This window comes from Oenanthe melanoleuca, chromosome 3 (genome assembly GCF_029582105.1).
Source record: "Oenanthe melanoleuca isolate GR-GAL-2019-014 chromosome 3, OMel1.0, whole genome shotgun sequence".
Classification (NCBI taxonomy): Eukaryota; Metazoa; Chordata; class Aves; order Passeriformes; family Muscicapidae; genus Oenanthe; species Oenanthe melanoleuca.
Genome location: NC_079336.1, coordinates 284,879 through 300,472, shown reverse-complemented (window position 1 = coordinate 300,472; position 15,594 = coordinate 284,879). Strand labels below are relative to the sequence as shown.

The window sequence follows — 15,594 nt, the reverse complement described above, 5'->3', positions numbered from 1 at the left end:
CGTGGCTCTGCTGCTCCAAGGATTTGCAGCCCTGCGGCATCAGGCAGCTCTGCGCCCCCTCTGCTGCTCCCCCGCCCACCTGAGGCTGTCTGGGTGGGAGAGCGTGTCCCGCTTGTGCCCCGTGTTCTCAGGACTGCAGGGGCTGTGCTGCACTGATGGCTGGCAGCTGGGGGTCCCTGCGTGTTCCTTGTGCCCCTCCTGTGCAGCCTCCCTGTCACACCCCTTCACCCCTGCCCTGCCGTGCTGCCCCTGCCCTGCTGCTCCTGCCAGCCCAGGATGCTGGGCAAGCACAGCCCTGCTCTGGGGGTGCCCTGCTGAGCCGGGGGCTCCCCTCGCTGTGCAGTGTCTGGCCCTCAGCCCTGGTAGCCACGGGGGGTGGCACGATGTCCCCCTGCCTGGCTGCTGGGGCGCTGCCAGGCCGCTTGGCTGTTCCCGCTGTTATTTTTATCGGATGTCATGGAGTCTATTGCTGGCGCCTGCGGCACCCGGTGCTGCTGGCAGCATGTCCCCTGTGCTGGGCGGGAGGCCAGGGCTGGGCTGGGATACAGGGATACAGGGATACAGGGATGGGCTTTCCGGGGCCGACCCTGCCCACGCCCCCTGCCCGCCCTGGACTGGCTCTGGCCCCGGCTCTGCCCTGCCTCTTGCTGCTTCCATGGGGGCTGGCGCTGCTGTGGCACAGCCCCCTGCCCCAGGGCTCTGCCTGCCTGCAGGGGTGTGGGGCAGAGCCGTGGCAGGGCACGGCTTCTCTGAGGGTGCTGGGCTGCTGCTGGATGTGGTTCCAGCAGCACAGGGGTTTCTGCGCTCAGGCTGGGCTCTCGCTGCTGCGGCAGGTGTCAGCTCCAGCCAGGGGAGCAGGAGCGCTCCTGCTCTCAGAGCTGCCACAGGCCATCCACGGCCAGGCTCAGCCCTCAACTGCTGGCTGTGCAATGGCCCGTGCAGCTTCCCAGCTCCTGTGCCAGGTACACCCCAACCTCCATCCCTGCCTTTTCTTGCTGCTCCCAGAGACCCCAGCGCTGCCAGCTGGGGCCAGGCCAGGAGCTGCTGGCAGTTGGCTGTGCCCACTGTGTCCATCCACACTTGCTGGCCGAGGGCTGCGGGGTCAGGCAGGGCTTTGCCTCCTGCATCCTGGGCCCTGGGCCAGGCTGCCAGCAGGGCCTGGGCACAGTGGGCAGTAGCACGTGCCTGCAGCCGTGACCCTCCTGTCCCTCTGCCTGTGGAGAGCAGTCCCCTGCTCCTGCCATGGCAATGCAACAGGCATGAAGATGCTGCCCTACTTAGGTTTGGGCCCCGTTCAGAGTCATCTGGTCACAAGAACATCAGCCTGGGGGTTGGCTAGGCACCCCAGTCACCAGGTTTGGCTGGGATGAAAGCTCCAGTCCCACTCAGGAGCTGTGGCTGGGCCGTGCTGGTGGCACCCTGGGCAGGCACTGTAGCCAAAGTCACTGCAGGGGCTGGATCTGGCTGCATCCCCAGGCCCAGGAAGGGATGCACAGACAGGTCTGTCCCTCCTGGCACAGCCACATCACTTCTGGGCACTGTACCCAGAGCCTTCGGCAGTGGATGAGTAGCAGCGGTCCCTGCTGTGTTCCACATGAGCACCGTGCCCCTGCACCCAGCTCCGGGCAGTGCAGCTTATGGGAGCGCAGCTGCTGAGTGCAGCTCCGGGCAGTGCAGCTGCGGGCAGTGCAGCTCCGGGGAATGCAGCTCCGGGCAGTGCAGCTGCGGGCAGTGCAGCTCCGGGGAATGCAGCTCCGGGCAGTGCAGCTCCAGGGAATGCAGCTCCGGGCAGTGCAGCTCCGGGGAATGCAGCTCCGGGCAGTGCGGCTCCGGGCAGTGCAGCTCCGGGCAGTGCAGCTCCGGGCAGTGCGGCTCCGGGCAGTGCAGCTCTGGGCAGTGCAGCTCCGGGCAGTGCAGCTGCGGGCAGTGCGGCTCCGGGCAGTGCAGCTCTGGGCAGTGCAGCTCCGGGGAATGCAGCTCCGGGCAGTGCAGCTGCGGGCAGTGCAGCTCTGGGCAGTGCAGCTCCGGGCAGTGCAGCTCCAGGGAATGCAGCTCCGGGCAGTGCAGCTCCAGGGAATGCAGCTCCGGGGAGTGCAGCTCCGGGCAGTGCAGCTCCGGGCAGTGCAGCTGCGGGCAGTGCAGCTCCGGGCAGTGCAGCTCCGGGCAGTGCAGCTGCGGGCAGTGCAGCTCCAGGGAATGCAGCTCCGGGCAGTGCAGCTCTGGGCAGTGCAGCTCCGGGGAATGCAGCTCCGGGCAGTGCAGCTCTGGGCAGTGCAGCTCCGGGCAGTGCAGCTGCGGGCAGTGCGGCTCCGGGCAGTGCAGCTCTGGGCAGTGCAGCTCCGGGGAATGCAGCTCCGGGCAGTGCAGCTGCGGGCAGTGCAGCTCTGGGCAGTGCAGCTCCGGGCAGTGCAGCTCCAGGGAATGCAGCTCCGGGCAGTGCAGCTCCAGGGAATGCAGCTCCGGGGAGTGCAGCTCCGGGCAGTGCAGCTCCGGGCAGTGCAGCTGCGGGCAGTGCAGCTCCGGGCAGTGCAGCTCCGGGCAGTGCAGCTCCGGGCAGTGCAGCTGCGGGCAGTGCAGCTCCGGGCAGTGCAGCTCTGGGCAGTGCAGCTCCAGGGAATGCAGCTCCGGGCAGTGCAGCTGCGGGCAGTGCAGCTGCGGGCAGTGCAGCTCCGGGCAGTGCAGCTCCGGGCAGTGCAGCTCCAGGGAATGCAGCTCCGGGGAGTGCAGCTCCGGGCAGTGCAGCTCCGGGCAGTGCAGCTGCGGGCAGTGCAGCTCCGGGCAGTGCAGCTCCGGGCAGTGCAGCTCCGGGCAGTGCAGCTGCGGGCAGTGCAGCTCCGGGCAGTGCAGCTCCGGGCAGTGCAGCTCTGGGGAATGCAGCTCCGGGGAATGCAGCTCCGGGGAGTGCAGGGAGGGACCACATGGCATGGTTTGGGGACGGGGAGCTGGGCCCTTGTCCGTGCGGAACCAGTGACAGAGTCCCTGGGGCAGGGCTGGTACCGAGCTGGTCTGGCTGGGCTGTCGGGACAGGGGCTGCTGGGGCTGGCGCCCGGCGGGCTGAGGGCTCGCTGGGCTCTGGGCTTCCGAGGATGGAGCAGAGCAGCGGTGGGGCTGGAGACCTGCCAGGGAACCGTCCCGGGGGGAGTGGGGAGAGGGAGCAGGAGCTGCCGGGGCCGGGGCAGCAGCTGGAGGGGGCAGCACTGGGCCAGCTGAGTTGCGTCGAAGGGGTCAGGGGTGTGGGATGGAGCAGGAGCTGCCAGAGACCCAGCCGGGCAGCACCCCCGGGGACACCGATCAGAAACGGGGCCAGGAGCTGTGCCAGCAGCCAGCTGTGGCGCGGGGCTGGGACAGCCTGGGCAGTGGGAGCACGTTCTGCCCGTCCTGGCTGCTGGGGTGGGGGACACAGGCAGAGCTGCTCTGCACGGAGGGGATCACAGGGAACCGTGCTGGGGCAGGGACCCAGCTCTGGGCAGGTCACACAGGGATCTCTGAATGGGCTGTGCTGGTCGCAGGGGCCCTCATGGGAGCTGGGGATGTGATTGCACAGCAGCTGGTGGAGCAGCGGGGGCTGCACGGGCACCAGTGCCTCCGCACCCTGAAAATGATGGGCATCGGCTTCTGCTTCGTGGTGAGTGGGGATGGGATAATGGGGTGGGATAATGGGGTAGGATACTGGGGTGGGATAATGGGGTGGGATAATGGGGTAGAATAATGGGATGGGATAATGGGGTGGGATAATGGGGTGGGATAATGGGGTGGGATGGGGGTCTCCTTCAGCAGGGTGGGACCATGGTGCTGTGTGAGTTGGGCCATCCTGGTGCCACCCCCAGCAGCCATGAGCAGGGCCAGTTCCATGGAGCAGGGGCACCACAGGACAAGCTTGTCTTTGGGGTCCAGAGCTGGGGCAGGGCCATGTAACCAGCCCTGGAGCCTCCCAGCCCTGACCCCTGTGACCAGTGAGGGCAGATGCTGCTCCTCACCCCCTGGCTCCTGCAGGGCCCTGTTGTGGGCAGCTGGTACAGGATCCTGGATTGGCTCATCCCAGGGAATACTAAAGTTGTGGCTGTGAAGAAAGTGATCCTGGACCAGGTTGGTGTGACATGGGTGAGGGGGTTGCATGGGACTGGGGCGGTGGGATGGGACAGTGGGGACAGCCATGTCCTTGTGGCAGGTTTCCAGCCTGCTCTGAGAGCCCAGTGCCTGAGCTGGGCCCAGCCTCACTGGAGTGGAGGGCTGGGGTGGGTATTTTTGAGAGGCTGCCCATGGCCAGCGTGGCTCCAAGACCACGAGCTCCTGAGCTCTGGCCATGGCTCCTCTCCCGCAGGGGGGTTTTGCCCCGTGCTTCCTTGGCTGCTTCCTGGCTGTGACAGGGGCTGTGAACGGGCTGTCGGTGCAGGATAACTGGTCCAAGATCCAGCAGGTATGTGCTGCTGCCCTGGGCAGCTCCTCCCTGTGTGCTGGCCCTGACATTTGTATCCGTGCCCGTGCCCAGGCACGGGGTCCCAGGGAGTGTTGGCTGGTGCTGGTGCCAGGGTCAGTTCCTCTGGCATGGGTGTCCTGTGGGCGAGTGCTGGGGTCCCACCTGGGCTAGACAGGGGTGCCATAGGCATGCTGTCCAGCCTGCTCCTGGCTGGGTCTCCAGAGCAATTACTGAGATGACTCCCATTAACAGTAATTGCTGGAAACCCGTGTGAACACTGCGTCAGCATGTCCAGAGTGAGTCACTGGGGAGGGGGTGCCCACCTGCCACAGGATGCTGCTGGGGTGGTCGTGTGGCTGCCAGGAGTGGCAGCAGCAGCCTTGTCGCTACTGCTGGAGCTGTGTGTGAGCAGCCCCGGCCTGGCTGGAGCTCTGCCCGGGTGCCACTGCCCAGGGTTCATCCTCTGCATGGGGGCACCCAGGCACCAGCCCACTACACACTGGGCTGCCAGTACGTGTCCCTCATCCTGCCCCAGAGTGCAGGAAGCAGATCCTGGGGCAGGGTCACCTCAGCTCTGCTTTCATCAGGCTCTGTGCAAGCCACAGCCAGGGTACAGGGTGCTCCGAGGCACCCTAGGGGCACATGAGAACAGATCGTGGGCACAGGCAGCACTCTGAGCGCTCCCACCCATCCTCCCTGCTGCATCCTGACCAGCCCATGCCGTGGATCTTGCCGTGCCCTCCCCAGGGAATCCTGCATGGCTGTGGTGCGTGCGAGCTGTGGCTGCTGGCCTGGCAGGGGCTGGGGGCTGGGCAGCGGCGCTGGCAGCACCTTCAGCCCTGGCTTGGGGCGCATCCGCCTCTCCCCACGCAGAGGAAGCGTCAGCAGAGCATCCATCACCCGCTCGTCCCGTCCTGGGCTGCTGGCCAGCGGCGGGAGGGGCCCGGCTGAGTCACGCAGGAGGGACTCGTCCTGCTGCCCCGGGACAGGGCTGCGACACGGCCGCGGCTGTGGCACCAGGACAGGGCGGCACCCTGGGCTCCCGGAGCAGCTCAGAGCCCATCTTCGTTTCTGCACGTGGTGCCAGGAGGGGCACCGAGCCGGGAAGGGCTCAGCCCCCTCTGGGGACACAAGCCGTGTGCCCCCTGCCCTGGCTGTGGCACAGAGGGTCTCCGTGGGGGTGGCTCTGGTCACCCCCTGCCTGCCACCCTCGTGGCCGTGGGAAGGCACGGGCAGGGCTGCAGGGCTCTGTGCCAGCAGTGTGGCACAGCTGAGGGGAGCAGTGGCAAGGATGGGGGTCCTCTGAGTGCTCACACCTCCTTTTTCTTGCAGGACTACATGGATGCCCTGATGACCAATTACTGTGTGAGTGCTGGCAGATCTGTGTCCCTGTCCCTGTCCTGTCTCCTCCGTGGGGTGCCATGGGCTCTGTGGGACACCCTGAGCTCCAGGCAGGGACCCTGGCAGGGCTCCTCACTGCTCCTCCCCTTCTCTGCCCAGATCTGGCCGCCCGTGCAGGTTGCGAACTTCTACTTTGTGCCTCTGCAGCACAGGTAGGGTTGGGGCCCTGGCACCCAGCCCCCGTCCCTGAGGCAGCACTGCAGACCCTGTCCCCTCTGTCCCCAGGCTGGCTGTTGTCCAGTGTGTTGCCATCGTCTGGAACTGCTACCTGTCCTGGAAAGCGAATCGGATGTGAGGCAGAAGCCGTGTCCCATCCCTGTCCCCAGCCTGTCACTGCCTGTCCCCTCAGGGTGGGCACATGTGGACAGGCTGGGACACGCAGGGTCCTGGCAGCCACCATCCCACTGTTTTCTGAGGGGAACCCCATCCCCTGTGGCCACCCTGCCCAGGGAGAAGATGGTGCCAGGACAGCCTGGCTCTGCTTTGGGGTGCTGTGCAGCAGCTCTGCCCACGGTGCACTTCTCATCTGTGCTCAGCCACTCCCGAGCCCTCACCTGCACACAGGTGCTGCTGCCTCGAGTGTCGCTCTGACCTCCCCACGGCAGATCCCGAGGGAAAGAGGAGTGGAGATGGAGCAGGGCTGGCCCTGGGCTGGCTGTGCCATGGGCACAGAACTGGGGTCCCTGCAGCCTGGGGGTGCTCCCCCTGAAAATGGGATTTGCTGTGGCTCTGCTGTGGACAGTCAGAGCATCAATAAATGGTGATCTTCACTTCTGATCCCCACAGCCCTGGGGCTTGTGGCCCAGCAGGCCCCCCAGGCCCTGAAGATGCAGATCCAGAGCAACTGTTCTGTTGTGGATCAACAGGTCCACTCTGCCTCATCTCAGGACATCGAGCATGGGGTTGGGACTGCAGGCTGCTGGGGTGGCCTGCCCCTCTGTCTAGAGAAGGGAGGGGACTCTGACCGAGGGTGGATGGGGGTTTAGGAGGTCATCAGGTCCCACTGCAGCTGCTCCATGGGCTGTGATGGTGCCTCCACAGCAGCAGAGCAGTGAAATGAGGTCGATAGAGCCCGAGTCCAGATGCTGGGTGTGGAGTCCCCCCAGGGTCAGGGCGTGCTGGATGCAGGGCTGTGCATCCAGGGAGGGTTAGGAAGGGTTGGGGATAGGGCTGGAGCTGGTTGGGACAGAGCCACAATCCCCCCGTGCCATGTCTGAGAGAAGAGCCTGCCTGTCGTGCCAGAGAGAGGCCCCGTGGAGCTGCCAGCGCCTGTGCTGCTGCCCTGGGGACGTGTCCCCATGCTCACCTGCCATGGCAGTGAGCAGACACAATCCAGCTCCCACAGCACACCCCACCAGGATCTCCAAGTGGAGCCGCTAGGACCACGGTGGTTCATGCCCTGGCCCCCTCACCTGCACCACTGCTGCCCCACGCAGCTGCAGAGCCATCCCCATGCTGCCAGCACCACCTGGGCTCTGCCTGCCTGCCCTGCATGGAGGGGATTCACTGTCCTCACCTTCCTCCTCCTCACGGTCCGGTTCTGTGCTGAGCCCAGCTTTGGGGCTGCTCCAGCCGCGTGGATACACCCTGAAACACAGAGGAGGCAAATCCTGCACAGGACTGGGATCTGCAGCTGCAGCCCTCTTCCCCCCAGCAGTGCTCAGCGGAGCAGCGCAGGACTGGGGCCAGGTGATGGGGCCGTGCACGGATGTCACCAGTTCTTGGGGGCCCTCGGGTTCTCTTGTGCGGTGCAAACTCCCTACAGCCGGTGGGGTGGGTGCTGTGGACTGCAGCGATTTGCAGCTCTGAGGTGTTGAGCCTCTTGCAGCTCCCTCCGGGGGTGCAGGAGGCTCTCACAGTCAGCGCTGAGCGAGCTGCGAGCATGGCAAGAGCCACGTGGAACGAGCCACTTGTCCCCAGGAGCAGCCGCCCAGCACGGGGCTGCCAGGGCTCGAGGTGAGCCCAGCCCTTGCCGGGGGCTCTGCCCAGCCCCTGCCGAAGGCTCTGCTCAGCCCCTGCCGGGGGCTCTGCCCGGCCCCTGCCGAGGCTCTGCCCAGCCCCTGCCGGGGGCTCTGCTCGGCCCCTGCCGGGGGCTCTGCCCAGCCCCTGCCGGGGGCTCTGCCCGGCACCTGCCGAAGGCTCTGCCCAGCCCCTGCCGGGGGCTCTGCCCAGCCCCTGCCGGGGGCTCTGCTCGGCCCCTGCCGGGGGCTCTGCCCAGCTCCTGCCGGGATCTCTGCCCTGCCGCTGCGGGACGCGGTGCCCGGTGCCAGCGCTCACGCCGGATCACGTCACGGGGCACGACCCCGTGTGCTGCTCGCTGCGGGCAGGGCGGGCCCCGCCACCCCTGTGCCACCCCTGTGCCACCTGCGGGGAACGCGCCGTGCCAGAGGCTGAGCCTCCGGGCCCGGCTCTGCCCCCATGGCACTGTGGAAGGAGCCGGGTCTGGCTCTGGCACCGGCACCAGCATCAGCTCAGCTACACTGTGCTGGCAGAGTGCAGGGCACTCGGGGGCTGTGGCAGAGTGCAGGGTATTCGGGGGGCTGTGGCAGCGTGCAGGGTATTCGGGGGACTGTGGCAGAATGCAGGGCACTCGGGGGCTGTGGCAGAGTGCAGGGTATCCGGGGGGCTGCTGGCAGCGTGCAGGGTATTCGGGGCGCTGTGGCAGCGCTGTGGAGCGCTCGGAGGGAATGCCAGCAGTGTGGTGCACTCGGGGGCTGCCAACAGTAGTGTGGAGCCCCAGCAGCCACCTCACCATTTGGCAGCGGTGCCGGTGCCCCGATGGAACACCCTGCATCCAGCACGGCGCTGCCGGCTCCGGTGCCTTCGTTCTATGACTCACAGGACTTGGCCGGTGCCGCCGCTGTGCTCGGGGTGTCTGCGGCCTCGCCCCGCGGTGTGACCTCGGCCCCCCCGCTCTGGCCGCTGAGCCGCAGCCAGGCTGGGGGTCCCAGCCGTGACCGTCCTGTCCCGGAGCTCCCGGTGCTCGGGGTGTCCCCATCCCCTCCCAGGGATCCCCCCCGCCGCCCCGGGTCCCTGTTTGGGCGCCGCTGCTCGGCGCGGCCGTTCCGCCGGGAACGCGAGGGCTGCACGCCGAGGAGCCACGGCTCAACCCGGTACAGGTCACCTGGGGCTCACCGGGGGCTCACCCGTGCAGCTCCCCGGCCCCGGTCCGGGCACGGGCCCCGGTGCCCCATCGCACCCCGGCCGTTCAGCACCGCGGACAGCGGCGGAGAGTGAGACTGAAGATGCGGCAGAGTCGGAAGGAGGACCGGGGAAACCGGGGGAAACTGGGGGACACCGGGGAAGCGGGGATTAGCACGGCCCGAGGCACCTGCTCTCACCGGCCCCGGCCCCACCGTGCCTCTTTGGTGGGCGTCAGAAAAGAGCCGGAGTGGTGGCTCCCGGAGCCGAGCAGAGCGGGCTCTGCCGCCGCGCCCCTGTCCCTCAGCCCCGTCCCGGTGCCCCCCCGCTCCCGCCGTCCCGGTGCGTGCCCGGCGCTGACGTCAGCCCGGGCTCCGGACCGATATAACCCCGGGCGCGCCACCGGCTCGGCTCCCCCGGGACGGATCGCTCCGGCTCCGCCGCCAGCACCGGCAGGAACAGGGCACGGGCACAGCGCACCGGGTACGGGACGGGGCTTGGGAAGCGGGCAGGGACAGCAGCGGGGCCGGGGGCGCGCGGAGGGGACGGGACGGGGCGGCCGGGAGCGCAGGGGTCCCGTCGGGTCTCCGCCGCCGCCCCGGTCTGTGCTGCGGCGCTGAGCCCCGGCCCCGCAGGTGCAGAGGGACCGAGAATGCGGCGGGCACTGCTCACGCTCCTGCTGCTGCTCGCCCGCCCGCCGCCCGCCGCCGCCCGCCCCGCCACCACCGACGGCTCCGTCCCGGCGGCCGCGGCCGCCGCTCAGGACCAGCCGCTCTGGCCGCCGCTGGCGCCGCCGCCCTCGGAGCCGTGGCGAGGGCGAAGGGACGAGCCGCCGCTCTCCATCGACCTCACCTTCCACCTGCTGCGGCACCTGCTGCTGCTCGCCCGCGCCCAGAGCCAGCGCGCCCGCGCCGACTCCAACCGCCGCATCCTGGACGCCGTGGGGCGCTGACCCCCGGCATTCCCGGGTACCCCGAACCCCGTAACCCTGGGGCTGCACCGGCTCCAGCCGCCGCCTCGGCCTCTGCTCCGTAGGGCGCTCGGTACCGGCACCGGCACGGGCTGAGCCCGCCTCAGCCCCGGCGCCGGGGCGAGAGCGAGCGGAACCGGCCCCGCCGCCGCTCCGCACCGATTTTGTAATAAAACGTGGTGGAAACCCGAGGCGTGAGCGAGTGCGGGGTGGGGACAGCGGGGGCTGTGCAGGGCCGGGGACTGGGCAAACTGGGAACGTGCTCACCGGGAATGGGGGAATGGGAGAGTGAGGAATGGGCTCAGCAGGAATGGGGGAGTGGGGGAATGGGTTCAGCAGGAATGGGGAATGGGGGAGTGGGGGAGTGGGCTCAGTGGGAACGGCCTCAGCAGGAATGAGGGAATGGGGGAATGGGCTCAGTGGGAGTGAGGGAACGGGCTCAGTAGGAATGGGGAATGTTCTTACCAGGAATGAAGAAGGGGCTCACCAGGGATGGGGAAACAGACTCATTGGGAGTGGTGGAATGGATTTACCAGGAAGGGACAAACAGACTCACTGGGAATAGGGAAAGGGCTCACTGGAAATGGAGAAAGGGCTCAGGAGCAGGGGGCAGGATGAGCTGGGCCAGAGCTGGGTAGGAGCACAAACCACCCAGCGCTGGGAACAAGGCTGTGTGTGTTCTGGGTGCGGGGTGACACACCATGTTCTTCAGGAGGAGGGGATGCTCACAGCCACAGGTGTGGGAACACTTGGGGCAGAGGGATGGGAACAGTGAGGGAGGCGCAGGGGGCTGCACCCACCCACAGGTGGGGACATGGACGGGGAAGCAGCCCCTCCCCAGGATGGGGGCGAGGCTGGGAGCTGGGGGAGGGACAGACACAGGCTCTTTGTGGAGGATACGGCCACCAGGAATGGGGGAACCCCTGCGGGACACTCGGTGCTGCTGCGTGGGTCAGGGCTGGGGTCAGGGCGGGGAAGGGGGCTCTGGGATGAAGGTTCCTGAGGCACCTGGGGGAAGTTCAGCCTCCTCTGGGTGAACTCCAGCTTGGTCTGTGGAAGGTGTCCCTGCCTGCAGCAGTGGATGGGACAGGACGTCCCTTCCCACCTAAACCAGCCAGAAATTCTGTGACAACATCCCAGTGCCTGCTGGAAGGGCAGCGTGGCAGGGCTGGAGCCGTGCAATGTTCCTGGTGCCGTACCTGGGAGGGTCTGCTTGGGATGTGGCAGCAGAGGAGCTCGGGCTCGGGGCAGGCAGCTCAGTGCTCACAGCACTGGCAGGGTGTGCAGCCCTCAGACTTCACCTGAGCTGCTTTCAGGGACCCAGTGCCTGCCCCGAGGGGCAAAGGAGAGCTCAGCCTCTGGGAAGGAGCTCCAGCTGCTCATGCTGTGGCCACTGGGACTTGAAAGGGGAAATTCCACCTGAGCATGAGTACCCTGGAGCTGCAAGCAAGGATTGTCGTGGGACAATCCCTCCTAGGAGATATTTGTACCAGCTTGGCCTGGGCAGCCTGCTGGGGCTGGGGGGCTCTGGGGGCCTCTTGCCCCTCACACAGCAGGGGGAGTTCCCAGCTGGAGGCACCACAACCCCCTGGGCAGCCTCTTCCAGGCACCCTGTGTGATCAGCTCGCTGCAAAGGAACCCAAATCTCTGGAGGCCACTTTGTGCCTGTTGCTGCTGGTCCTGTCACTGGGCTCCACTGGGAAGAGCCTGGCTCCCTCCTTCCCTCCCATTGGGCAAGGACTCACATAGACACCCCAAAACATTCCAGCTCCTCCTCCTGCAGCAGGTGCTCCTGTTCCTTTGGCATTGCTCTGACCCTTTCCTGGGCTCCAGGTGCCACATCCTTGCTCCAGGGAGCCCCAGCCTGGCCAGGGTGCTGCATCCACAGCTCTCCTCCCTTCGTGGAGGGCAGGGCTCCCCCTCCCTTTGTCCTTCCCAGCCGTGGGATGTCACTGCACCTCCCTGGCTCAGAGCCACACTGAGGGTTTTGCTGTCCCTCAGTAGCTGCAGTTGGACATTTGTCATTAGGAATTACATCATGAACCTCACAGGCTCAGCAAGGGAAAGGGGAGATCATCCTGGGAGCAGTGGGCTGAATGGATGGGGGCACCAGGACTGAGCAGGACTGAGCAGGACCAGGTGAAAAGAAAGGTAATTCTGGCAACAGGAGATCACAATCACTGACCACTGACCACCTACTCAGAATGGACCCAGCTCAAGTGGAGGGAAGAGCTGCAGCTGTGGAGTGATCAGCATGAGAAGGGAGATACATCCAGCAAAGAGGAGTTTGAGTCCTAATTAATATCAGAGTTCTGTAATTGGTGACCTGTGGATGCTGGTTCTTTGCCCAAATGTGTAAATAAAGTTCTGATGATCAGGGAGCAGCTTTGGGGAAACCCTGAGCTCTGGCTCTGCACTAAGAGGAATGAAACCAGAAATCCCTGACCTTGCTTTGTGGGTTGCCAGTGGAAGCCTGCAGCTGTTTTTGGTGACCCAGATGGGATGGGCAGAGTGCCCTGCCCCGAATGAGTGGGCAAAGGGCCTGGCAGGACGAGTTCCAGCACACACCAACCTCAGCCCTGGCACTGGCACAACAACCCCACAGGTATTTCCCTGGTGGAGGGTCAGCTGGAAATTGCCAAGGAGCAGGATTTGGGTTTGGGCCCTCCATAAGCTGAAGAAGAAAATATTTTGTTTCCACAATTTGGTGATGCATGTCCTGGATTTTTGATGTTTGCACTGGTGTTTTCACATGCAGAGCTGGTGATGTGAAAACTGGGATTTGGAGGTGTGCATTGGGATTGTGTATGAAACACTGGAAATTCCACAACTGAAATGAGCTCCTCTGCTTCTCTAGGAATCCTGCTCTCCTCTCCTGAGGAGTTAGGGTGACCCTGTGACTCAAGATAAATTGAAAAGATGCTGTAACCAATGGTTGCCTCATTCTAAATTAGATGATGGTGAAAAAAGGCCAGAACACAACAGGTCTTTCAAATATGATACAATTTTGCAGTTGATGTTACTTTGTAGGAGGCAAAATGGATGGGATGAAGTCCCTGATGTAGATCTGGTATTCACTTTGAGAAATAATTAATAAAGTAAGAAAAGATTAGTAGATTAGGTTTAGTAGATTCAAAAGCATCAAAAAGGAATATATCCTTTGGGAAATGAAGAAAAGAGGATAAGAGGAAAGATACTTGTCATATTGGGCAAGAAGATAAAAGAAAAAAAAACCCCAAAATCCAACTATTGGCAGCTCCTCCAACAGAAGGATGAAAGCTGGAGGAGGGCAGGGCAGCTGAGGGTGAAACTGTGGTTTTGAGGGATCCCTGTTTCAGTAGGATCAGGGAGAAAGGTAAGTGAGTACCACAAGCAGGTTTGGGGCAGCAGGTGGAGCTGAGCAGAGGCAGTGGAGGAGCAGCTGCCAGTCTCACTTTGGCTGGACCAGGTCATGGAATGTGCACTGTGATTAAAACCATGGTGTCAATTCATAATCCAAGCCAGGGGGACATCCAGGCTCTCCTGGAATGTTTGTTTCCCTGTGAGGAATGGAAGAGGATTGAGAAGAAGGAGTTAGAAAAACAGGATTAGAGCCAAAGGTTCCTGGCATCCCAAATCCTCTCAAATTTCATCCTAAGAATGCCCCAGAGTGGGACCTCAGTCAGAATGCTTGGGAGATTCATTAAAATTATATTAGACAATTATTTCATGGGGGTTCTAAGAGGAATTGAATAACTGAAACACCTTGCCAAGCTGCATGAAGGAGAGGGAGCAAAAAAGGTTTTGTGGCTCCCAAAGTGATGGGTCAGATCCAGCAAGAGAAGGCAGCAGGTGCTGTCTAACAGGATTTTTGGTCTTAGGAAGAAACTCCAGGACAGAGGAGTGGAGGGGATGGATATTTCCCAGGTGATGCCTGTAAGGACAGGGGAGAGGGAGAAGAGAAGGAGAACCAAGAGAAATTTCTGGATCCATTGTCAGGGGCAGGCAATTCCAGGAATGAGGCTGGGGCTGAGGGTGGGGATTAAAACCCCTCCAAAAGTATCAGGGTGCCCGATCAGACAGGAAGGGCTCTGGGAAAGGAGCCCTGACTTACAAAGAGACAGAAGGAAAACCAGAGATGAGGCTGGGCTGAAGGGGAACAGAGGCATCTCCCCTATTTCCCTGGCCAGTCTGATCCCAGTTAAACTGGGGAAGGAAACAATGGGTTTTATAGTGGATGGTGGAGCAGTTAATTCTGTAGTTACTGTGGAGAACCTTTAGCAAAAAACAGATGAAACTCCTCAAGGGCAGGAAATCCCTCAGAGCATTTCACATCCCATGGATTCAGGCTGGGAGCACAAAGTGACCCCATCCCTCCCTCAGCTGCCAGAGTGTCCTGGGCCATGGCTGGGGAGGGATTGCTGCCCAGCTGAGCAGGTCCTTGCTGCAGGAGGGGTGACATGGTGAGTGCAGGCTGGAATCTGGGCATGAACAATCCACAGCTCATCAGCTGCTCTTCCCAAAAAACAGACTGGGGCTCTCGCTTGGGCCCCTGGGCTGAGGAAGGGAAATCAGTCTTTATATCACTCAAAAGTGCCTTTGGCACAGCCCATGCTCATGGAAGTTTGGGAAGGAGTTTTGACCTCACAGGGGAGTTCAGAAAAATATGCAGCTGAAATTCCAAAGTCATGGAAAGCATTTCTTCAACCAAAGAGCATCACAATAACACATTGCAAAGCCCCTCAGGAAGAGGATCCAGACACTGTAAAGGGAAATAGAAGAGCAGATCCAGCAGTGGAGGAAGCTGCATTGAGGAAACCAAGTGGTGAAGGAGATTTGATTCCCAAATCTGTGCAATTCATCTCCAACAAATTACACCAAAGGAGAGAAACAGTGAGTGGAACAGCTTAACTGTACTAAAATAAAGAAAGGTGCCTGGAAAACAGCTCTTGGAGATAATGGAAATCCAACTTTAGAGGCTGCATCAAGAGACACAGAGAGGAGCAGATTCATCACTGCCTTTAGCAAAAAATTCCTTGGATGCAAGATGTAAAGTTTTATGGAAAGAGTAGTTAAAAATTTATCATTTGCTGTGCTAATCATCCAAAAATAAGAAAGAAAATTCAGGGAGGAAGCACAAAGCAAGGAATAACCCCTGAGAAACACTGGAAAATGGATTTTCCAGAGTCACCCAGCCATGATTAATTCAAACATTTATTGGTATTCATCAACCACTCTTCTGGCATTATCAAACAGGTCATACTCCTGAAGAAAAGGCTTTGGAGGCTGAAGTCTCTCTGTTACAGGATCCTGAACCTGGAAGATGAGAGGACAATGCGGGATGGGCTGGGAATGCAGAATCCACCTCTGAACAGTGACCTCCAGCCAAAAAATCCACAGGACACTCTCTGGAGCAGCTGATGGGAAACTGCAGAGATGGGAGCAGCTGTGTGAGAGAGGGACTCAGAGGAGCCAGAAGGGTTTTCAGCAGGGCTGACCCAGCAGGAGGTGCCAGGAGCCAGAGCTGTGACCCAGCACAGCAGCTCGGGCAGCAGAGCTGACAGGGCACAGGAGCCCCCAACTGTAAATACAAAATAGACAAAAAAATAAATAAAATAAAATAAAATAAAATAAAATAAAATAAAATAAAATAAAATAAAATAAAATAAAATAAAATAAAATAAAA

At 62.4% G+C, this 15,594-nt stretch overlaps 2 protein-coding genes across 2 annotated transcripts; both read left to right on the top strand.

Annotated features, from left to right (window-relative positions):
- Positions 1–3,517: 3,517 nt before the first annotated feature.
- MPV17 (mitochondrial inner membrane protein MPV17) lies at positions 3,518–6,113 on the top strand. The gene is made up of 6 exons (XM_056488795.1): positions 3,518–3,625; positions 3,994–4,101; positions 4,322–4,417; positions 5,750–5,782; positions 5,918–5,970; positions 6,044–6,113. Exons 1-6 carry the CDS (start codon positions 3,518–3,520, stop codon positions 6,111–6,113), a joined length of 468 nt encoding a protein of 155 aa, XP_056344770.1.
- Positions 6,114–6,499: 386 nt separating this feature from the next.
- UCN (urocortin) lies at positions 6,500–10,111 on the top strand. The gene is made up of 2 exons (XM_056487862.1): positions 6,500–9,442; positions 9,595–10,111. The coding sequence occupies exons 1-2, from the start codon at positions 9,064–9,066 to the stop codon at positions 9,909–9,911; spliced, it is 696 nt and encodes a 231-aa protein (XP_056343837.1). The 5' UTR covers positions 6,500–9,063; the 3' UTR covers positions 9,912–10,111.
- The last annotated feature ends 5,483 nt before the right edge of the window (positions 10,112–15,594 follow it).